General features: G+C 40.3%; 1 protein-coding gene across 3 annotated transcripts in view; it reads right to left on the bottom strand.

Annotated features, from left to right (window-relative positions):
- The window catches only part of ELMO1 (engulfment and cell motility 1), a 417156-nt gene that overhangs the window by 120246 nt on the left and 272753 nt on the right, over window positions 1–24157 (bottom strand). For 2 of the 3 annotated variants that reach the window (XM_084621572.1, XM_084621573.1), the window contains exon 16: window positions 14004–14140. The exons of the other annotated variant lie outside the window; for it this stretch is intronic. In XM_084621572.1, coding sequence (XP_084477698.1) covers window positions 14004–14140 — 137 coding nt within the window. The remainder of the gene's footprint in view (window positions 1–14003; window positions 14141–24157) is intronic. 3 annotated transcript variants of the gene reach the window in all.

Raw genomic sequence — 24157 nt, 5'->3', positions numbered from 1 at the left:
AAGTTCCTTAATCAGAGATTCTGGTTTCTATTCCAGTGATATTAACAATGGGATTGATATTCATTTCTGTACTGCCTCCAGTCTCCAAGGCAATTTGCTCATGTGACCTCAAATTATTTGTCCAGTGCTGCAGTCACAACTTGCACAATGTTACATTTATCAGGTATTTCCCACTGACAGGCCTATTTCAGCTTCGTGCCAGGACATGGTTGCAACTCTGAAGACCTCAAGGAATTTTGACTGAAAAGAAATCCCATTGATAATCTCTCTCTTTATTGTTGGCATTTTTAAGAAGGTTTTTAAGTTTTGTGGGAAAGGAGAGATAGAAGGGGACACATGACACCCCACAGCCCTCAATATATGGTTTTTCTCTTCAGTGATAAAGCTTCAGAGCTGAACTCTTTTACAATTGCACATCAGCTTTGCCACCCCTAACAATGCCTAGCCCTAAAATGTTCATTAGCTCACGTTTTCAACAGTATAAAAATTAAGCTTCCTGCAGTAAGTACACACTGATTGCCCCCCGAATCAGAAGAAGCTGTTTTGGGGGGGAGGGAGGGAATTGGGGCGGAACGGAGGATGATTCTGGCAAAACATTCAAGCTGGTTTTAACTTACTGTGATTACCATTTTAAGAAAGTCACCATTCACTAGCTGTTACCACTGACACATCTGAGCAACAGCATACCCAGGCTTCCCCTTGTTCTCTCATCAGTGGTGAGCAGGGAACTTCCCCTAGTGAATAGGGGGCTTACCCATCAGCTTCTGCTGAATTTAAGGTTTAATTAAAAAAAAAAGTCTAGCATTCTAGTTGTGAAAAAAGCTTTCTGAATGTGAACTCATGCAGTACTGGCTTTCTGAGACTGCAGGTAATTAGACTGAATCAGTGAGGAGATGTGAACAACTCCCATTTTTCTCACTGGGTTAACTCATCTCTCACTCACCATGTCTCTATCCTCCAGCAGGCTACACTCATTTGTCTTTATCACTTTGAAGGCTCACCAACTCTGCTTACCCTGGTGCAGGAGTAGTCTAGATCATCTGACTGGTGACCTGATGCACATTTTGTCAAACACAGGGCTGTTATCTCCTGTTCTAATAACAGTGGGAAACGGCAGTATTTCTAATTGGTAAAGGTTGGCTTTTTAATGGCAACCGCTGTATTTGATCAAGACAACATACGACATGTAAATTTCAGATGACAAACAAAGACACGAGTGTAAGGACAAAAAGAAAATCTTGCTTTGTTTAAAAGAAAAAGCCATCTGAATGATTTTCACTCCCTCTCTTCAACCACAGTGCTATTTAGATTACAATTACTTAAAGTGAGCCAATAATAATTTGAGTTCCTCTGCTACTCTAAGACAGGCTATAAAAATCTCATTGTCAGCTACATCACTCATCATGATAACCTCATTTCAACTGAAACAAAATCTCAGACGTCATTCCCTCCCCCCTTTTTTTATTCGCCTATAATAAGGTCTACAGTCTAGGGAGCTTTCAGGCTGAACAATGCATTGTCATTTACAAAATGAAAATCTGGAATTATACGCTCACTGACATTTACATCAGTAGCAATTCATGCAGCAAAAAGCCATATGCCATGCACCTCTGATTTAACCAAATTATGGAAACATACATTAGAAAGAAGAAATACAAATTTAAAGATGAGAGGGGTTCTCAGGGTTTGATTTTTATCAGCAGTTTAAACAGAGAATGACAGGGGCAATATCACAACATATTTTGTTTGGGTGACAGGTTATATCATTTCACTGACTGACTGGGACAGCCTGCATGAAAGTAACAGAACTTCTTCCAGTGCCAAACATTTGTACAGAGAGTACAAAAAAGCACAGTTAGTAGTTCACAGTACAATCACCCTATTGAAAGCTAAGGGTGGTTTTTTGGCCCTATTTGCACCCACAGTGATGAAAATGAAGAGTGCTTTGAAAACATGAAGAGCCAACAGGTTTTTAAATGGCCACCTACAGGGTGTTAAAGCAGACCTGTATGAGATCTACAGTAATAAATGGTCTTAATTAGGGAATCATAGAATCATAGAATATCAGGGTTGGAAGGGACCCCAGAAGGTCATCTAGTCCAACCCCCCGCTCGAAGCAGGACCAATTCCCAGTTAAATCATCCCAGCCAGGGCTTTGTCAAGCCTGACCTTAAAAACCTCTAAGGAAGGAGATTCTACCACCTCCCTAGGTAACGCATTCCAGTGTTTCACCACCCTCTTAGTGAAAAAGTTTTTCCTAATATCCAATCTAAACCTCCCCCACTGCAACTTGAGACCATTACTCCTCGTTCTGTCATCTGCTACCATTGAGAACAGTCTAGAGCCATCCTCTTTGGAACCCCCTTTCAGGTAGTTGAAAGCAGCTATCAAATCCCCCCTCATTCTTCTCTTCTGCAGGCTAAACAATCCCAGCTCCCTCAGCCTCTCCTCATAACTCATGTGTTCCAGTCCCCTAATCATTTTTGTTGCCCTTCACTGGACTCTCTCCAATTTATCCACATCCTTTTTGAAGTGTGGGGCCCAAAACTGGACACAGTACTCCAGATGAGGCCTCACCAATGCCGAATAGAGGGGAACGATCACGTCCCTCGATCTGCTTGCTATGCCCCTACTTATACATCCCAAAATGCCATTGGCCTTCTTGGCAACAAGGGCACACTGCTGACTCATATCCAGCTTCTCCTCCACAGTCACCCCTAGGTCCTTTTCCGCAGAACTGCTGCCTAGCCATTCGGTCCCTAGTCTGTAGCTGTGCATTGGGTTCTTCCGTCCTAAGTGCAGGACCCTGCACTTATCCTTATTGAACCTCATCAGATTTCTTTTGGCCCAATCCTCCAATTTGTCTAGGTCCTTCTGTATCCTATCCCTCCCCTCCAGCGTATCTACCACTCCTCCCAGTTTAGTATCATCCGCAAATTTGCTGAGAGTGCAATCCACACCATCCTCCAGATCATTTATGAAGGTATTGAACAAAACCGGCCCCAGGACCAACCCTTGGGGCACTCCACTTGATACCGGCTGCCAACTAGACATGGAGCCATTGATCACTACCCGTTGAGCCCGACAATCTAGCCAGCTTTCTACCCACCTTATAGTGCATTCATCCAGCCCATACTTCCTTAACTTGCTGACAAGAATACTGTGGGAGACCGTGTCAAAAGCTTTGCTAAAGTCAAGAAACAATACATCCACTGCTTTCCCTTCATCCACAGAACCAGTAATCTCATCATAAAAGGCGATTAGATTAGTCAGGCATGACCTTCCCTTGGTGAATCCATGCTGGCTGTTCCTGATCACTTTCCTCTCATGCAAGTGCTTCAGGATTGATTCTTTGAGGACCTGCTCCATGATTTTTCCAGGGACTGAGGTGAGGCTGACTGGCCTGTAGTTCCCTGGATCCTCCTCCTTCCCTTTTTTAAAGATTGGCACTACATTAGCCTTTTTCCAGTCATCCGGGACTTCCCCGGTTCGCCACGAGTTTTCAAAGATAATGGCCAATGGCTCTGCAATCACAGCCGCCAATTCCTTCAGCACTCTCGGATGCAACTCGTCCGGCCCCATGGACTTGTGCACGTCCAGCTTTTCTAAATAGTCCCTAACCACCTCCATCTCCACAGAGGGCTGGAATCCAGGGCTGGAATGAAAGAGCGGAATCCATTCAGTCAGGGGAATCCAGGATTTTAGAAAAGGAGACCCATCAGAAGTTTGCAAATATTCAACAGAACTCTTATGTTTAGTCTGAGCTGTGTTGCATGATAGAGAGAAGGGGGAAGCTAAGGCTAGACCACTGTAATTCTTATTAGAAAATGAATAATAAACCACCACTGTAAAATAAAATAAGAAACTAAGCAGCAGGATGAAATAAACCTAAGACACTGCATATCAAGAGCAAAGATTTTATTTTATTTACCTAGATGCTTTGATTGTAATGAATGTTTTGTCGACCCACACCCTTTTGTTCCCTCCCTAGAGGGCATTCATCCACCTCAGAGGGCAGAGGTGATACATCGGGAGCCGGGGGGTGGGGGGGCAGGAGGGGGGATGCCGGGTCAAGTTCCACCACAGCCGCTGCCGGGGTGGGAAGAAGGGGCGTGGCCAGAGCTGGAGCAGAAGGGGCAGGACCAGAGCCTCTTCTGGCCACGCTGGGACGCTGCCCACTGCAGCGCAGCAGCTGCCTGGGAGAGTGCCTGGCTGCCCCCTGCACAGGCTCGACTTCTGGGGCCAGTGGCCGAGCGACCTGGAGCCCTCCTTCCTCCCTGGCACGCTTGCAATGAGCCCCTGTCCCCAGAAGCTGAGACCGGGCAGGAAGCGGACAGCCACTGCCACCCTCCCCACCAGACTCTCTCCAAGGTAGCTGGCTATGCTGCATGGAGCAGAGAATGGGAGTGGGTCCGTCCCACTCCCTGCCCAGGCCTGGCTGCCAGGGAGGGCAGCCAAACATGCTGAGGGAGAGCCGGCACAGTCGGAGGACAGAGCACCCCTCCCTCCCCCCGCACAGGTAACGTAGGGTGGGGAGGGGGCAGCAACAGCCTGGGGGCCCCAGGCTGGGCGGGAGGGGGAGACATGTGGAAACGTCACATGTCCTCCCCTTTAGCTGGTGCCTCCCCCCACAGCATGGGGAGGCACCAGCCGTCTATGCCTGAGGGCCTGTCTACACTTCAGCGCTACACTGGTGCAGCTGTGCTGCTGTAGTGTTTAGTGAAGATGCTATCTACTCCGACAGGAGAGCATAGGTAATCCACTTCCACACCCTGAGCGACGAAGGTATACCAACGTAAGTTTGTAGTGTAGACCAGAGCTCAGTCTTCTCCTCATGCAAAATCACCTTTACGGTGGAATACAATTTTTGATTTTTAAAAAACAACAACAATATGTAATAACCCAAGTATTACCTTGTTCTCTCTCTGCACTTCCTATTTGCCATGTAATTGAAAGGTGAACTGGAAAGCAAAATAAAAGTGAAAAACTGGCCTCATTGAAGTCAATAGCAAAACTGCCATTGATTTCAATGGGGCAGGATTTCACCCTTAAAATGTTTTCCCCGTAACAATTCCTTCCTGATAAAGACCTACGTGATTATTTCAGTGTATCCTCTCCCACCCTGCTACAATCACATTAGAAATACAAAGCCCTCTCTTACCACTGGAGGACCTTGGCAAGGCCTTTGGATTACATAAAATAAGGGGCCACACAAATCTGTAGCCTGAGCTTTATTCTTAGCTCCTTACCCTGATAAAATGATTCACATGGCTATACCTTACAACTGCACAGAGCTCCCATGAATTCAATGGAACTCAATATAGAGGTCACATAACTTTCTGCCTCCATGGATAATTTTACAGGATTACTGCATTGATCAGCATCCCACTTACTGCACAGCTCCAGTTATAGCCTGATGTGACACCCCTATTTTAGGAAGGTCTTCCAAAGATTACAGAGCCACCTGGCAAAGACAAGGAAGTGACAACATGATATTTTCAGTGTAAAAGCTAGATTTAAAAAAAAAAAAAAAGTTATGAGCTTGCCTTTGCATATTATAGAGGGCAGAAAAGAGCCAGCAGTTTTTTTTCTTATTGCTTCAAAGGAGGGCTGTCAAGTGATTAAAAAAATTAATCGCGATTAATCATACTGTTAAACAATAATACAATACCATTTATTTAAATATTTTGGATGTTTTCTACATTTTCAAATATATTAACTTCAATTACAACACAGAGTACAAAGTGTACAATGCTCACTTTATATTTACTTTTTTATTACAAGTATTTGCACTGTAAAAAAAACAAAAGAAATAGTATTTTCAATTAACCTAATATGTACTGTAGTGCGATCTCTTTATCATGAAAGTTGAACTTACAAAAAAACCTGCATTCAAAAATAAAACATTGTAAAAATTTTAGAACCTGCAAGTCTACTCAGTCCTACTTCTTGTTCAGCCAATCGCTCAGACAAATAGTTTGTTTGCATTAGCAGGAGATAATCCTGCCCACTTCTTGTTTACAATATCACCTGAAAGTGATAACATGTGTTCTCATGGCACTGTTGTAGCTGGCATCACAAGATATTTACTTGCCAGATGCGCTAAAGATTCATATGTCCCTTCATGCTTCAACCACCATTCCAGGGGACATGCTGATGACGGGTTCTGCTCACTAACAATCCAAAGCAGTACGGACTGATGCATGTTCATTTTCATTATCTGAGTCAGATGCCACCAGCAGAAGGTTGATTTTCTTTTTTGGTTGTTCGGGTTCTGTAATTTTCGCATCAGAGTGTTGCTCTTAAGACTTCTGAAAGCATGCTCCACACCTCATCCCTCTCAGATTTTGGAAGGCACTTCAGAGTCTTAAACCTTGTGTCAAGTGCTGTAGCTATCTTTAGAAATCTCCCATTTGTACCTTCTTTGCGTTTTGTCAAATCTGCAGAAAAAGTGTTCTTAAAATGAACGACAACATGTGCTGGGTCATCATCTGGAGACTGCTAGAACGTGAAATATATGGCAGAATGCAGGTAAAACAGAGCAGGGGACATACATTTCTCCTCCAAGGAGTTCAATCACAAATTTAATTAATGCATTATTTTTTTAAAGAGCGTCATCAGTGTGGAAGCATGTCCTTGGAATGGTGGCCGAAGCATGAAGGGGCATATGAATGTTTAGCATTACCTAGCATGTAAATACCTTGCAATGCCAGCTACAAAAGTGACATGCAAATGCCTGTTCTCGCTTTCTGGTGACTTCGTAAATAAGAAGAGGGCAGCATTATCTCCTGTAAATGCAAACAAACTTGTTTGTCTTACCGATTGGTTGAAGAAGAAGTAGGACTGAGTGGACTTGTAAGCTGTGAAGTTTTACATTATTTTATTTTTGAGTGCAGTTATGTAACCAAAAAAAAATCTACATTTGTAAGTTGCACTTTCACAACAAAGATTTCACTACAGTACTTGTATGAGGTGAATTGAAATATACTATTTCTTTTATCATTTTTACAGTGCAAATATTTGTAATAAAAAATAATATAAACTTTGATTTCAATTACAACACAGAATACAATATATATGAAAATGTAGAAAAACATCCAAAATATTTAATAAATTTCAATTCATATTCTATTTTTAACAGTGTGATTAAAACTGCAATTAATTGCGATTAATTTTTTTAATCACAATTAATTTTTTGAGTTAATCGTGTGAGTTAACTGCGATTAATCAACAGCCCTACTTCTAAGTTCAATTTAAATGCTTACAATCTCATAAAACCCAACTAAATTAACTTTTTTTAAAAACAGGAATGCATTCTTTACAATATTAGTTGAGGCTGGGGTTTTCAAAAGGGCCTAAAGGAGTTAGGTTGAAGAGGATGAAAAATGTTATCTACGGGACAAGTGCCTTTGATCTGAACAACCCCAAATTTTCAGGTAAGAATGTTGAAATTTTAATCTGATTTTTGCATTCTGACCCATCTGTAGATACAAGACTGCATCTTCTCTACTTAACCTCCTGGTGCCTCTTGCAGTAATTGTCTTGGTTTGGCAATATAGTGGGATACTAATGTAGATCAGAAAGATATAGATAAACACAGATGAAGTTATATACCAAAGCCATTTTAAAATTAATAGCTGATGAAGAATACATTTGCTAAATGGATAAATTTCCAGTGCACTAAAAGGGCAGATTTAATAGAATATTGACCAGATGCAAGAAGAAATTTCTTAAATGAATAGATTTACCACATAACATACCAAAGTGCATAGTTTAAAACAGCAAAGCCCTTTTAAACAAATGGGTGCTAATGGAATAGACCTGATAACCTCACTGCACCCAACAGGTTTCTACTATTCTTGAATAGTAGTTTTCAATTAAAAAACTCATCTTTCTATATATGCCATACAGTAGACTTGTAAAATGAGTTATAATTGCCAAGTGTTTCGCTAACTTCATGCACTGCACAATTAATAACAATATATTCATAGCAATTATCTGTTTCCAATAAAAATGAATAGAGTGCTAATAGCCTCAGGTGGTTAATTTAATTTGCACCAATCTACTGGAGACTGAGATATACAACATTTATTCTACAGGAGAATTATTCATTTTGCAGTATCTCCGACCAATATAAACAAAAAATTATCAAATGAAATTCTAATAAGGCTAACAGAAGGGTATAATCATTCAGCTATCCCAACATTTTCCCTAGTTAGATGCAAACATTTTATTTCTAAAGTCAACCCAGAAGAAATTACATTCACTGCTTCACAAATGTTGAAGTGCCCATAAGAAAACAATTAACACTTTTGTGAACATCTGTGAAGAGCTACTTAGCACAGCGCTATTAAAAAGAAAAGCATGGTCTGCACACTGGATTTTACTTTTCACTTTTATTTTTCCATTACCTATTTTTTCCCTTTCAGGTGGCACTGCAGGTCCTTTAATGTTCCCTTTCTCCTTTACCTGTCTCCCCAACCCTCATCACGGTACCTCTTTCTGGCTGTCCATTAAGCGACTGGTTTCCCTCAGCAAAGGATATAAGCAGTTTCTGTGATTCAGGACCTTTGAGGGTCCTGCTAAATAGATGAAAGACTTTTGCAACCAGTTGAGGCTGCTCCATAAATCTAGCGGCAGTGTGATGCAGTGGATTGGGCAACGGGTGAGCAAGGAGATGTTCTAGAGACCTAGGTCTATACCTCATTATGCTATTGGCTTCCTGTGTGATCTTGGGCAACTCAGACCTAAAGAAGAGCTCCTATAAAAGATATTACCTCACGCATCTTGTCTCTCTTGGGCAAGTCACTAATATCCTTGTGCCTGTGTTCCCTATATATAAAATGGGGATAATACTTAGCTAACTCTGAACAAAACATGCTAAGTATTATTTCTATCAGTAGAGGGAATCACTTGAGAGTGATACAGGACACTTTCTCCTCTTTTTTCAGTGTTTTGTGCTGCCCCGTGGGAACAGAGTGAATGTGAATTTGGACTTAATGTTAAGTGGCATTTAGAAGGCATGGTCAGTTCTTGTTGTTATACTCATGAAACTGGAATTCACCAAAAAGTCCAAATTAAAGCCCAGATTTCAGACAAAGTCTGTGAGCTCCACACAGTTTGTCATCATTCCAACCACACACTGTACCACCTTCTTGCCAGAGGATGCCTCAAGGCAGGTGACTGAGTGCTTGCTGCAGTGGCTCCAGGCTGACGACTTCACTCTCCCTGGACAGCCCCCATAGTCCCTACTTTCAAACGGTATTTGAAAATACTCTTTTCCCAAGTGTTCTCTATTCATCACAAGTAATGCTGGACCAAAAACCACTTGCCTCCCTCAGTACATTGCTTACATAATTATTCAGTTTTAAATCCTGCTCTTGAACAATTAGTCATATTCTAAACCTGCCCTTGAGTAATTATACATTCTAACTATGCCTACAACATGAAGTCACTAGAGAATCTGAGAAAGAACAGCATAGTCCTTTCAAATCCTCACCAAGCAGAAAAACAATATTTTTCATTTTTTATATTATGCTCATTGTCTTTTCTGTTATCTTGTCATAGAACAAGGAAAAATGTTCAGAGTGTTGGAGTGTATCACCAATAAATGTCTTTTGTGGTCATCAAATGCCTCAGCACTTGCTTTGGTATTTAATTACAGGATTCACAAAAGATATGTATTGCTTTTATCTGCTGCCAGTGTGAATGTTACCTATTAAATTTACTACTGACCAACACAGAGCACTGTTTGTTAAATGTATGCCTACAATATGTCTCATATAATTTATGTATGTTCTTAATATAATCTCATAAATTATCAATTTATGCCCCATTCCTGCACTGGGATCTAGTACCATGGACTGCCGTTGCCAGTGAGACATTCCAATAAAGTCACTGGGACTCCTCATGGATACACAGGTCTAGGGCCTTATTGTGGTTCGCCTACAAGAAATAGCTAGGAAGATGTATCTGTCTTGTATAGTAATTTGAAATTACAGTTTTAATTGAACTTTGCAAAGTTTATAGCATATAGCATTAATTGGCAATAAAAATATATCTTCAGTATCTGAGAAGGATGACCTCAAATGACTACATGGTAAAATGTATGAATTATATTTCCGCAATGAGGGAAAATCTTGACAATAAGACATCTTAACTCTCTAGTTTTTTTAAAAAAGCTATAGGTTTAGTAATTTATTAGATTTCCTCCTGCAGCAGTTGCTTCAATCAAAGCAGGAGCTGTAAGGACTTTAAAAGCTTTGGATTTTGGTGGTCCATGGCTTTATCTTGGGAAGGTCATTCTGTCAGCCTTCTTGAAATGATACAGTCTACACCTTCATTACCACTAGAAAATCTTAAATGTGAATACACTACAATAGATTTACTCCTTAGAGCTGTACTATGAATTTTCTTGAACTACCTGGGTGCTGTGGTTTCTGCAAGACAGAGACTTTTGTATATTTATTGATTGAGAACCATTTGAGGTCAACAGTAAGTCCAGGAAGACTCAGGATTTACAATTCCAATTGAACAAGAAGCTGCCAAGAAGCCTTAAGTAGAGCAGTCTGATGGATGAATGTTCATGCAAGACAACCAGACAGATCCCTTTGAAATGCTGAACAGTCTGAGTTTGAGTCACTGCAAATGGTTACAGTAGTTTAATACTTTGAGAAAGTGTTTATATTTAAGAATAAAAATAGTTGATTTATAGCCTCACCAGATTTTCAGGGTGAAAACCAGGATTCTTGTCCTGAAGGAGAAAAGTTCACATTCTATGGTTTTATTGGGGATGACAGAGATTTGAACAGGAGATTTTGACATGCTAGTCACAGTTGAGTCAGGAGCCACCGACTTACATTTAGGCTCGCCGCTCTCAGAAGTCCCTAGAATCTCATACTCAACATGGATGTGACTCTGTGTGTGGAGGAGGACTGGCCTCGAGGGGCTGCTCACAGAGAGACTTCATGGAGGCTGCAATGGTGACATTATCATATGACAGACATGGGGGTGATCCATGAGGTGCATATGCACTCACCTATTCTGCTGTCATATTCACCCGCTCACATGGCCAACTGCTCCTTCAGATGACCAGTGAATGCAGGGGGTTTACAAAAACCAGGATGGTGTGACCCTGTTTACTACTCACTGCTGGGGTGCCTCCTTGTGGCTTATCTGGGGATTAGCTCTCAACTGGTTTGACACCCCCTTCTTTGGTTGCTTGCCCCGGACTCCAGTTACTAGTTTTTGCAGCGAAGACGCAGTCTCTGATGAAATGGGCAACAAAGGGCCAATAAACACAAGCTGTTGTGGTGTGGTAGGTTTATGTGATCACCAAACATCTTTTACATAGGACACCAAACAGCCATCTCTCATTTAGTCCCTATTAAGCTAGATGTAAACCTGCACCCTGCTTTTGAAAGGTTCTGTATTCCATTACCAATCCCCTGGACTAACTCAGTGCCCCCTAGTTCACCCACATTAATCTCAGACCCGTCAGTAAAACTGAGACACAACCTTTCCCTGTACCAATATACAACATGTATGATTACGTACAGCTAGGAAAGATTATTATATTTACAAAGGCACAAACCATATCGTACTTTTACAAACAACAACTGATGACATAGCATGCTAAAGGCTCTTTGATCACCTGTGCACTCCAAAACCAGACATGTTTCAAATAAAGTGAAGTTGTTTCCATTTGCATGTCTAACTACATCTTAATTTTTCTACAATACCCACCAGATATGAATAATGTAAGCCCTAAAGTATGTCATAAAGGTACAATATAAGTTTAGCTGCCTGACTGAATTATTCTATACAGACTTCTACCTTTATATTAAGACTCTGAAAAAAGGTTACAGTTATAACAGCAACATCCCTCTTCTTTAAGATATGAGGAACATTAGAGTTTCTTTCTAATGCATGCAAGTGTAATAGCCAGGGCTGACAAGAAGTTTAATGAGGGAGCGTTTAAAAGAAAAAGCATGAGATCTTACATAGGTCTTTGAAAACACACAACAGAATTCTTCAAACAGTATGCTGCTGTTAAAAAGCTTTAAAATTAATGAACAGTGGTGGAATCTCCCCAGCATTGAGTGCAGTGGCTGGATTTCACCACTGAAAAGTCTTTATCTATGGTTTACTGAGACCTTAAGAATAGACTAAGGAACCAATGGGAAAGTAGTGGGGAGTTCCCAACTATTCGACTTTTAGCAATCTAACCCTTCTATGGTGTGAGAGGTGGAGAATAAGTCTCCAAATGTGCCCACAAGCTAGGTTGTAAAACCTCTTAATACCTATAGAATGTCCAATTTACTTTGATTAATCAAAATTTAAATTAATAGAGCTATCCCTTCTTCATTATGATTAAAGATCACAGAGTAGCTCTCAAGCAGAAATGTTAGGTTCCAAGAGCCTTACTCCAGTATACTGAGTTTCCAACTGAGCTTCGGGGAAAAAGAATTCCACATCTCAAGTGATTAACAAACAGTATGAAAGTGGTACTTTCTGACATTACCAGGACGATAAAAGTTATTCTAACTAAAAACTGATCTTAAGACTTATGAAGATAGAAAGTGAGGAGAAGCAATTTGTCATGTATGACAACAAACTGCATCCTTTGTGCTGTCTCCAAAGAGGCACTCATCTGTAAAAAAAAGGGCTAAAAGATCCTATCCTTTTAAAAGTTTAAATAGTACATTAGAACAGAAAGGCAACTGCGCTTGGTCTTCCAAAGAACCCTAGAGCAATGTATAATACCGAAAAATAAATCTATTAAGTTTCATCCTCCACTGAATCTTTTTGGAGACTGTCGTCAGAAATGGGACTGCCCTATTACACTAATCCACTAGGATAACTAGTTGCATATTCTCAGTTTGGTGTGAAGGCAATTATATACCAAATCCTTATTGGGCTGGGATGATAATATAGCTTCAGTGATCAACATCCATTCATGCACTTGTTAAATACAGTCACTTATTTTGATGACCTCTTTAAAGGTGTTGGCATATTTATACATGTGAGTTAAATTTTCAAACTATCCAGCGAATTGTCTTGCCAATGCATTTTTGGGTAGTAAATAACTGTACCTCTTGGCCAGTAAACTACACACAACACTAGTGTGCTTTTTTATGGGCATCCCTTCCTCCTTTTGCTAGAGTGTATGTCCTCATTGGCAGCTACCTGTATCTAAAAGATGGCCAGTCCACACTGTGTCTTGAAGATCCACCACTACTTCATCTAGGGAATACTGTTTTTCCTCACTTAAGCAGCCAACCCTCTTTCAGCTACATTTCAGTTTGGCATTAGGCATGAAGCATCCAAGTCTAATGCCAATAAGACTCTGTGTATTGAACACTGGAGCTGTTGGAGCTGCATCAACTTCTCTATTCCCAGTCTTGGGCAAGGGTATCAAGAACCTGTCAAACGGGCCAGCAAGGATGAGGGTACTTGCTGGCAAGTCTGGCTGGAATATAGAATTCCAGACATCAGTGTTCAAATCTCTTCTAATAAGTCTTAGCACTGCAAGCTTTGTTACTTCAAACTCCAGCAGCTGACATGCATAACATTAAAGTTGCAGCAGGATCATGTCCACTCTTGAATATTTTACCACTTCAGCACTCAGGTCATCCAAATGAAATTAAAGGATGCACAAAATTATCACTGTTGTACTCTCCCTGCATTATTTACAACCTTGAAGGCTGCAGCATTTCAGAATGGTATTAACAATATAAAAAGGCAAAGTTTCCCCTCAAGCCAGGTTTTTTGCATTTATCTTCAGAGTCTGCAGTGTAACATAACTTTAATAGGTCAGAAAGCCTCCACAGACCCTCCCATCCACTGCTCTTTGGTTTTTCAGTGTTGACATGCAAGGAATTTACATAGAAGAAACCCAGGAGAGAAGTAAGTGGGAGAGGAATGTATAAATCCCTTGGGCCTCAGTTAAGAGCACACATCCATGTCTTAGAACTACTGTCAACTAATTTCCCCTCTCTTGCCTTGTTGAAGTCTTCAGAGGTTGCCCTCATTTCCTTCCACGTCTTATTCAACAGCTGGATGCAGATGCAGAAAAACTCCTCAAATGATCTGTCGTGCGTGAAGAACATGGGGTGGAAATCATTGCAGGTCTCACTGGCTAAAGACGTAAGAGAAGGGGAAAATAAAATATTAACAGGCAGGACCCAAACTGGAAAAAAAACACCCGCATCTGGAAAATACGGTAATTCCTAGGAACTGTATTTCTAACGAGGATAGAGGTGTAAACACACCACTTTGGAAAGCCAGCCCTGGTCTGCAATGTAAAAGTGAATGAGACACAGTATAGAACCTCTTTGCAGGAAAGGGCAACTAGATGCTTGCCTGGATGGTCTCTCAGAGGTGACGGCAAGTTGTTTGTGCAGAGCTTTACCGTCCAGGCTAGGATGAAGAAAGGCATAGACAAAACTCCAAGCCTAGTCATCAAAAGAAGAACCTACCCCTCTGTTAGCAGTATGTACACCAAAGCCATGTTGACTGAGAAGCGGACACTGAACCCAAGCAGTAAGAGGATACAAAACCATCGTCTGATCAAAGAACAAGCTCTGCTAGCAGTAGCTGATGAGTTCCCGTTTTCTGTGGCGGTATGCCACAGAGGTATCAGAGAAAGTGATTTTCTATGTGAAAGTGTAGAGATGTTTAAATATATACAGCTAAAATAAATGTTAACAAACAGCTAAACAGAGTCCTGTTCCACATATCGACAAAGTTTTTTCTAAAGGAGAGACTGAATACAAACTCTCTCTGTGCAATTCTCTTCAACCCTAAAGTCAAGCATACATTTAAAAACAAAAGAAAAAAAGAGAGAAGAGAAGGCCTGTGAGACACAAAAAGGAAGAAGATATTCTGCCCAAAGAGGTTGTCCTCTCCTGTAGGACTTACTGAGTTATGGCCAGATTTTCAGAATCTTAGGGCAATGGCAGCTGCTGGGAGTTGAGCACTTTTGAAAATCTGGCCACTGGTGACCAATTGCCCCAAAGGACATTTTACCACCTATGCTGCTGCAATTGATGCAGTTTCTGTCACCAGGCTGCTTGCCAGCATCACAAAGACTATCGGGTAGTCTGAGCCCATCCTTGATACATCCATCCTTCATCTCAATTAACCTTAGCTCTCCTCCACATCAGCTAATTAACCTTAGCTTTCCTCCACATCAACAGCCTCCTAATCTTCCTCATTAGCAACTCACAGACTTTTACAGCAGCAACCTCACCTACCGTCAGGAACAAAGGAGTAGTCAAAAGCAGCCTATGTGACATATTACTAGAACAGTAACATCACGTACCCTTTGGGCAAACTGCTTCCCAACCTGCGCTCTCACACATGCCTCACTATCCTTAGTAACCTCTTCCTCCAGATTAAATTTGCCAGATTAGACATGAAAACTCTTTGGGGGTATCCAGACAGAACTACCTGACTGAGAGATCCCCAGTGATGAGGAACACATGCCTCTTTTCCTGAGCCTGGCTCCTTGCCTGCTACAGCCCCATGGGAGTGATGCCTCTTTTTGAAACCTGTCTTTCTGTTTGGTATGTATAATTACCTTTGCCATAGCAGTTGCTGCTGCTATAGGAGCACATTGTGCATGGAATTACTTAGTGCCTCAAAGAAAAAGGGTCTCTGATCTTTCCTGAGGTACAACATTCCAATTATGGAGGCAAAACTCTGAAGCTTAATCGCACACATGAGGTTTAATTGTAATGTCAGATCAAAATATAATCAATTTCTTGGCTATAGAGCTAGGGACGGAGTTAATTTAGGAGTTCAGGTCACATTCTAATCAAATGAAATCCATTCACTTCCAAGGCTGTGCAGTCAAGGGCAAATTGGTCAAGGCAGCAGCTCAGTTTATGAGTAAGGCCTCCTTCCCTTAAAAAAATAAAATGCCAGCGGCCTGGTTTTCAGAGCACCTTCAGCTTCCCTCCATTTCAATTGGAGTCATGAGTGCCCAGAATTTCCAATTATCAGGTCTTCAGCCTGTAATAATGGCAGTGGCACAAAAGAACAGGTTTCTCAGAGCGTGCTTGTCCTTAAATCATAAAATATTATAACGATGAGGAGAAATAAAATAATGTCAGGCAGAAGAATGCAGTCAGTGCCGTGGCTGTGTAAATCAGACCATGAAACAAGGCAGTAACTATGAGGTATGCTGGCCTCTCTAATCCTTCTCAGATTAATCCTAATCACAGTTCCTTCTTGTTTAAAAATAAATACATCAATAAATCAAAATTAATGTGAAATTTATGGATCCTCAGAAACTTGATCATCAATTCCAGGCATGCTCCTCATAATAAGTACCAAGCTGTATTCTTATTTTGATTGTTTAAAAAAAAATAAAAATAAAAATTGGGGGAGGCCAATGCTTTTCTAACTAGTCAACAGACTGCAACTTTCCTGCATCTGTTCAACTCAGAGAAAGAGTAAAAATAATTCCTCTCAATCCAAATGGGGCAACTCAACTCAATCAGAAGACCAGAGCCAATATGTCTTAAACCATGCTAATCCCAACTAACCAGACTAAAAATTCAGAACTGCATCATAAAGAGGTACCTCAAAATTTCCATAGACATCCAGATGGTAGAAAAAATTCCGTGCTGAACTTCAGTAACACTTTTGTTTGTCTGGAAAACGACTCTTCCATGAAACTGGATAATTTTACATTCTTGAATCAATTATTATTATTGTAGTGTCTAAAAGCTCCAACCAAAATCACAGCCCATTTTACTAAATGCTGTATAAGTGCATAGTAAAAGAGAATCCATACTCCAAAGAGCTTTAAACCTAAATGGACAAGACGACAACGGATGAGAGAAAGGCAACATTATTATCCCCACTGCACAGATCGAGAACTGAGGCACAGAGAGATTATGTGAGCTGGTCAAAGTCACAGAACAGGGTGTTTGCAGCAGAAGCAGAAACTCTACCCATATCTTGAATCCCCGGCTGAATGTTTTCACCACAAGGCCATCTTTTCTCTCTGAGGAGTGGTCAAATTTAGAGAGTGGTCAATATTACTATGTAATATTTTGCACAGCTCTAAGTGGCAAGTTAAAACTGAGGTTCACTGTCAGACCAATTTGGGAAACATTGTATGGAGCCTACTTGTAATATTCCTGACGTTAGGCACAGCACTATCAAACACATTTCCATTTGCAGGAACTAGCCAAATTTATTATTAAATAAAAACACACAAATATAAGGCTACAGCTCAGGGACTTAAATCATCATAGTTACTTATCCTTGTTGAATGTTAATATTATGCCTTATAATAATGTTTCTCTGAGACCTCCTTTGAAAGACAAATCAGAAGAAATATCTGGTCTGTATAAATCAGGCTGAGAATTTGCTAATTCTCCTTTCCTAGCAAAATTCTTATACCTACTTCTCTGAACTGGAGCTTTGTGCGCCACCTAATGGGATTCAAGTAATCCTTCAAACTTTTAGTTCCTCTCTGAGCATGACTTCAGGAAAGGAAGTGAAGCTAATTTACTGATCAGAAATGGCACCTGACAAAACATAGCTAATTTCTGGAAGGCAATATTTTAATGCATGCTTTTTTCAGAGATTTACCCAAGTACATGTTGGCTATTCTAAGAGACTTTTAGGCTCCCCAGATTACTCATATTTTAAATAGATTTGTTATGTTACCTTTTGTTTCCCCTCTCTGGGAAGAAAAGAACAGGAAAAATGAAAAAAACAAACAAACAAACAAAAAAAACTTGTCCCTCGCCTCCCTATTTCTGGAACCCCTTTTCTCATCAGAGAAAGAAACAAAATCATGGCAGGGTTCTTCCTCATGGCACTAAGAATAGGTTGATCTCTGCATGTTCACATCAGCCTGCTCTTGGAACGACAGTGTGTACAGTATGTTCTGATGAGTGACTGACATGGAGACCAATACAGATTTAAATTTCAAAGTGGGTACAGATTACAAGAAGTTCTCCATTCAAGACAGTTCCTGCAAAGGATGAATGAGCCAGTCCAACTGGCTGGAGTGTCAGCTTTTCACAACTCACAAGCATGAATCTAAGGCTGCTAGTTGAGCAGAAGGTGATATGCTATTGCACTGATATATGTAAGTTATATGGTTACCAATTCAACATACAGGTTTTGGGGAAAAAAGTCTGACCGAACCTCTTCCCCTCTCTTCAAAAAATTCCCAGTAGTCCTCCCCCTTGAAAAAACAAACCACCAGAAGTTTTTAGTTATTATTGTTTTTAGCAATACTGGAAAAGTAATAGAAAGAAAAACAAAGAAAGAAGCAGGCACTGACAGAGCAGCAGAGCCTAATGCTAGGGCACTGGATTCACACTCAGAAGACTTAGGTTCTATTCCTGGTGCTGCTGCTGGCCTGTTGATGGACTGTGGACAAGTCACTCACCCTCCACACTCCCATGCCTCAGCTTCTCCATTGTAAAATGGGGATAATGATAGTTACCTCCTCTGTAAAGTACTTTTGAGATCTACAAATGAAAAATTCTATATAAAAGCTAGATATTAATATTACTACTACTACTACATGAAAAATGAGCTTTAAAAATGAGAAACATATAGGCCATTACTTTCAAAATCAGCTCATGATTTTGGGTGCCCAATTTGGGACATCTTTAAGGGGCCTGTTTTCCAGAAGGCAGTTGTTAGCACTTTCAAAAGGGGCCAAATTATCTGAAAGATCTTAGCAACCACACTTTGAGACAGCTCAAGTAGGAAAGCCCAAAACTGCTACTTACTTATGAAAATCTTGACCATATTGTACGTACTATAGTCTAAATAAGTAAGAGAGTCCATCTTCTAGTGGAGCTATAAAAATCAACAAGACCAAAGACAATGAATAACCATGAAGCATAGAGTATTCCTTTAGTGTAATAAGTAGTAGAGTAGAGTGAAAGTTGCAGGGTGGGGGGGAAGGTCCATGAATATTTGTTAAAAATTAAACACTATTTCACTTCAGTTGTATTCCTACACCTTCTGTGCTTGATTTCTGTGAAAATTTCAGTGGTAGATTTACTTCACCACAAACATTTGCCATAAACTAATCTTAAATTTACACATTCAGCACACAGCCTGGGAATAGATATCTCAAAACCCCTTACAAAGTCCTTGTACAGAGACAATTAAGCAAGCTAGAGAAGGAGTTGACTTCACTCGTAACAGCTAGGACCACATTCACACCCCATTGCTATTGTAAACGTAGGGAGGGTGAAAATTAAATATAAATTCTGCATAAAAGCAATAAATTGTTCATGTCTAATTTTACTAGGAATTTGTGACAGTCTGTACCCCTATGTTCACCTCTTTTACAGGACCATGATACATTTTGTTCAAAGTATGCCTTGTGAGGTATCATTTGAAAATTCGTAATTTTCTAATTATTGTTGTTCTGGTAAAATATGTGTGGCAATATTACATGTAAAGTTATAAGATTCCTCTGTATGGTATTACTAAGACATGTTCCAAGTCTGGGGGAGCAGCCATAAACCAGTGCATCGACAACACTTAAAGAACAAAGGAAGCAGCATTGGACTGGAGGAGGGATCCTAACTGAAAGAGATTCAGCCAGTAAGCCTGCTGAAACATGTGGTGAGAGACACTTAGCTTTGAATTCACTCTAGCTTGTTAACTTGGCATTAGTTGTGTTTTACTTTTATTTTCTTGTAACCAATTCTGACTTTTGTGCCTCATCACTTAATCTACATTTTGTAGTTAACAAACTTGTTTTATGGTTTTTATCTAGACAGTTTGTTTGGATTGAAGTGTTTGTGAAGCTCCATTTGGGACAACAGGATTTGTGCATATCAGTTTGTATTAATACAATGACAGACTTTATTTGAGCTTGTAAAGGAGAGAGCTGGGCAGTACAAAATGCACATTTCTGGGGGAAAGTCTGGGACTGGGAATTTGTTGGTGTTGTTCGACAATGTAATTTACGAGTGGTTGGTTATAGCATTCACACAATATAACTGGAAGGCTGTGTGAGAGCAGACCAGGAGTGGTAGCTCTCATAGCAAAGTAGCGTAAAAGGCACACCAGGCTGAAGAACTGAGGGAACACAGCTGTTCATCAGTCCAGACTGTACCCTCGGTAATGTCACAGTACTTTAGACAAAATATGTGAGAGCCAAAAAGGAAAAGGTTGAAAAACGTCATACTCCAATTTAACTGCAACCTCTCCCTGCACAGCTAGCCCCCTGAAAGATTCAAAGCCAGAGAACTTCTTCAAGCTCTTCTCTTGATGTTAAGGATTATAAAGTCACTGTATAAGGAATGGAAAATAAAACAACGTGATTAATCACATGTAAAAACTCAACTTGGATGGCAATATGCACAATCAGTCCACAAAATAAAATCTGAAGATTTTATTGAGTAAATCTGGGTAATGAATAAATTTGATAAAACTGCTATATGACTGCAGATATTCCAAGAGCAGAGGGAGAGAGGCTAAATTAATCAAATAAATGATTCACTCAACCACATAAATAGGATCACTTGACATTAATGTTATCTCACTTAAACAGGGAGAGAGAGATATCTTTTATAACAAATCATTCTCTGCTCATTCCAAAGAACTCATTAGGTTTATCAGAAAAATACATTGAACTTTCCTCCAAGATATTGAAATGATTGAAGAGCTAGATAATTTGTTTAAGGAAAGTCTCAACAACTCAATTAATACTTAACTCTTATAATGTGTTTTTCATCCATAGATCTCAAAATGTTTATAGAGGAGATAAGTATCATTATCCCCATGTTACAGATTTGTACAGTGGTTAGAAAATGACTAGGACCTAGAGAATCTAGTCCAACTGTACCTACCACGATACTGCCTCATCTTGGGTATGACATTTAACCTCTTTCAGGGATTGTCTTCATGGTGAGGTAATGTGCTTTAGAGGGTTGTGACTTCTAAAGGGTACTAATGTGCTGCTCATTAATTGGTCTGTGTAAACTACTTTAATGTAGTGTTGTTTAAAATGGCACTATGTTAACGTGCACTAGGGAACCTTTACTGTGCATTAGCATGGTCTACACGGATCAATTAATGTGCAACACGTTAGTGTGCTTTAGAAATCATACTCCATATAGCACATTACTCCAAATGTAGCCAACTCCTTACTGTCTTCTCCTAGTTTCCCAATTAATAAAATGGAGATAATATTTTAACTGCACAAGGGTGTTGTGAGGCTTAATTGATGTTTGTCAAGTGCTGCAAGATCCACAGGTGAGAGTTGTAGTGTGGGCAACATATACAACATACACTCCGCATGGTTTTCTAAATAATATTTTACAATAATAAAAGACAACATGAAGAGCAACTAAGTCTCATTAGTTCTCTCAAGAGAAGGGGGAGTATTGTAGCTTTTGCTTCTCCTTGAAGATGAGATATATCAAAAATAACTACTGCCATGACCATTTTTACTCACAATATTGAAAATTCTCTCAATAGACACAGAATGTAAGAAGAAGTGTGCCTAATACTACAGAAATATTGCCATTTGTCACGATAACTACACTGCTGCTCCCCACAGTCTACAAGCAGTAATTCTGAAGTAAATCTTTTGGTACATTTCTACCAGAGGATAGGAAAACAATGTAATTTAAGACAAGGAAAGGTCATTGTGACAGGGCTACAAGAGCAATGCAATCATGAAGACGTAACATTGCTGCCAATTGAGTAATTTTCTTTCCATTGGAACAATACTGCTTAGAAGACTCAAGGACTATTAGAACAGAAGCTACTGAACCTTTTCTTAGAAACGTACAGCATAATATAACAACACTTCAGCCGCAAAACACGGAGCAGAAAATATTATAGACAAATCAGCTGCTTTTGTTAAGTCCAAGACAAGAAATAATTTGCTGAGGTTTTTTCCTGTGTGGTACAAAGCAAAAAGGATAAGATTGCTCAAGGAACTAGTTTCCAGCGCTGCAGACCTGGGGATAAGTTCACAGCTGATGTAAGAAGATACCATTCCATTGGTGAAAGTGGAGATGCACTGTTTTAAATCAGCAATGAATCTGGCCCATTGTCACACTTTGCATCTAAGAATTTGAAACAATCAGGGTTCAGACACCACCAGGGGAGAACAGAACACCACCCCAAACAAGCAGTTAAACCAACTTATTGCTATTATGTCATTGTACTATAAAAATATATCAAGTATGATCCTTTTTGAAAGCTTGTAATATTCTGAATTTGACGGTCATTATGAGAGATGTATATAGCCCGTGGTTATGAATTTATATATTCCAGCATGTAGAAAACTGTTCTCAGCAGGGCAGTGAGCAGTCAAGCAGGTGGCAGGGGTAGGGGGCACCTCCCAAGCCAGGTGTTTACACAAAATCAGGTTCAAGTAACTATCCATTGTCCAGCTCAGGAAAAGACAATGATGGACCATTACAGACAACTGGGAAGACATTGAGACAACTGAAATGGAAAAGAACATCTGGGCTGTCAAGTCAAGAGAGAATTTCCCCATTCTGAATAACCATGAGTCACCATGGACTAAGGGTAAACAACAGAGGGTGGCCCAAAAGCAGGCTTGTAACTGATGATTTTTTTATTCAGAACTCAGAGCCCAGTGTTGGGGCAAAAGGCTGTCCATGAATGCTGGATCCCTCCCATAGCTACGAGGTATGATGGGAAACTATTTTAAGGCAGTAGGTAACTAACCATAATTATTTTCTGTATAACTTGTATACATTTGCTTTCCCTGACAGTTTCATCTATGAATCTGTGTTTTTTCTATTAAATAAGTTTTTTGTTTATTTTCACCCCAAGAAGGTCTTTGTGTGCAAGCCATGTAAAACATGTAAGCTGGTGCCTGGGGGGCTGGTTTCATGCCTTCGGAGATTAATGATCTAGAGGAGAATGGCCTGGGTGTCTGATAATTAACAACTTGGGGAGGACATGTCTAGGGAGACTCAGGACTGAAAGGCAGTTGGTGTCACCCTGCAAAGAGTAACTCGGCTGGCGAGAGACAGGGTGAGTCCTTGAGCTTGTGGACAGGCTAAGTGGTGTCAGAGATCTGAACAAAAGCTCCACCGCACAATGGCCCACAGGGTAACAGGGCAGGCAGTGACAGAACCCTTTATTAGTCTGGGTGGACCCCCCAAAAAACACCAAAAAAGTATGAAAGTCAATTGATTCTAGTCTCCATTTCTCATCAAAAAAGCACTGCACTCCTGGCTATCACTATAAGTCCCTGCCCAAAAGAGGCTTAGAACCAGAATAGCTAGGAGATTAGTACACAGATCTGCGTGCAGAAGCTTGTGCCAGCTTGCACTATGGTTGGCTTAAGACAGTGCTAGTGGTCACTCATTTCTATTAGCACCAAAGTTACCTACACACCTATTTTGGAAATGGTTAAACAGAAGACACTCCATGGGATAAACTGAGCCTTCTTTCCAACAGTATACATAATATTTGCACCACGATCTGTACCAAAATTACTCAGAAAAACCTGGGGTACAATGGATGTCCAACTACTAGTTTGCGTTGGCTAAAAAATGTTTAACTGTACTAGCATGGGTCTAAAATAACTAGCATGCCGCAAAATGGTAAACTCACACTCCTCCCCAAACATTTCAGACAGACATTTATTTGAACCAATGGTATTTCTGATTAGAGGAGTTACAGAGAAAATGAAGGGACAGTATATGTCCCCTCCAGCATGTAGCCCTTCTGCAGGTGTAAACATCACCTTCATTTTGTCTGGGTTAGGATTCAATTTCATCCAGGCAATGGAAAACAAAGATGCTGTGCACCCTCATTTTGTCATACGCGAGACACTGAGCTGTGTGTTGTCTGTATCATGACACCATATCCCAAATCACCTCACTAGCTTTCCCAAACAGTTTAACATGCACCTTGAGGATGGGTGGTGGCAAACTAGAACCCTGCCCCCGAAGGATTTAAGACAGCTGAGTGATTGTTCAAAATCTCCCTCTCTGATAGCTCAGAAAGAAACCATCACAAGAGTAAGCCCATCTACCCCACCAAAATGAAGGTGACAGGACCAGCAAAGGTCAAAATCCAGTCAACATAACCTTGTGATCAACAGTATCTAGACTGCTGATAGACTTAAAACAATTAGCACTGACATCTGTCATATCTGTGT

This window comes from Lepidochelys olivacea (assembly GCF_965140295.1).
Source record: "Lepidochelys olivacea isolate rLepOli2 genome assembly, chromosome: 2".
Classification (NCBI taxonomy): domain Eukaryota; kingdom Metazoa; phylum Chordata; order Testudines; family Cheloniidae; genus Lepidochelys; species Lepidochelys olivacea.
Note: the sequence above shows the minus strand (reverse complement) of the source record. Positions and strands in the feature narration are given on the sequence as shown.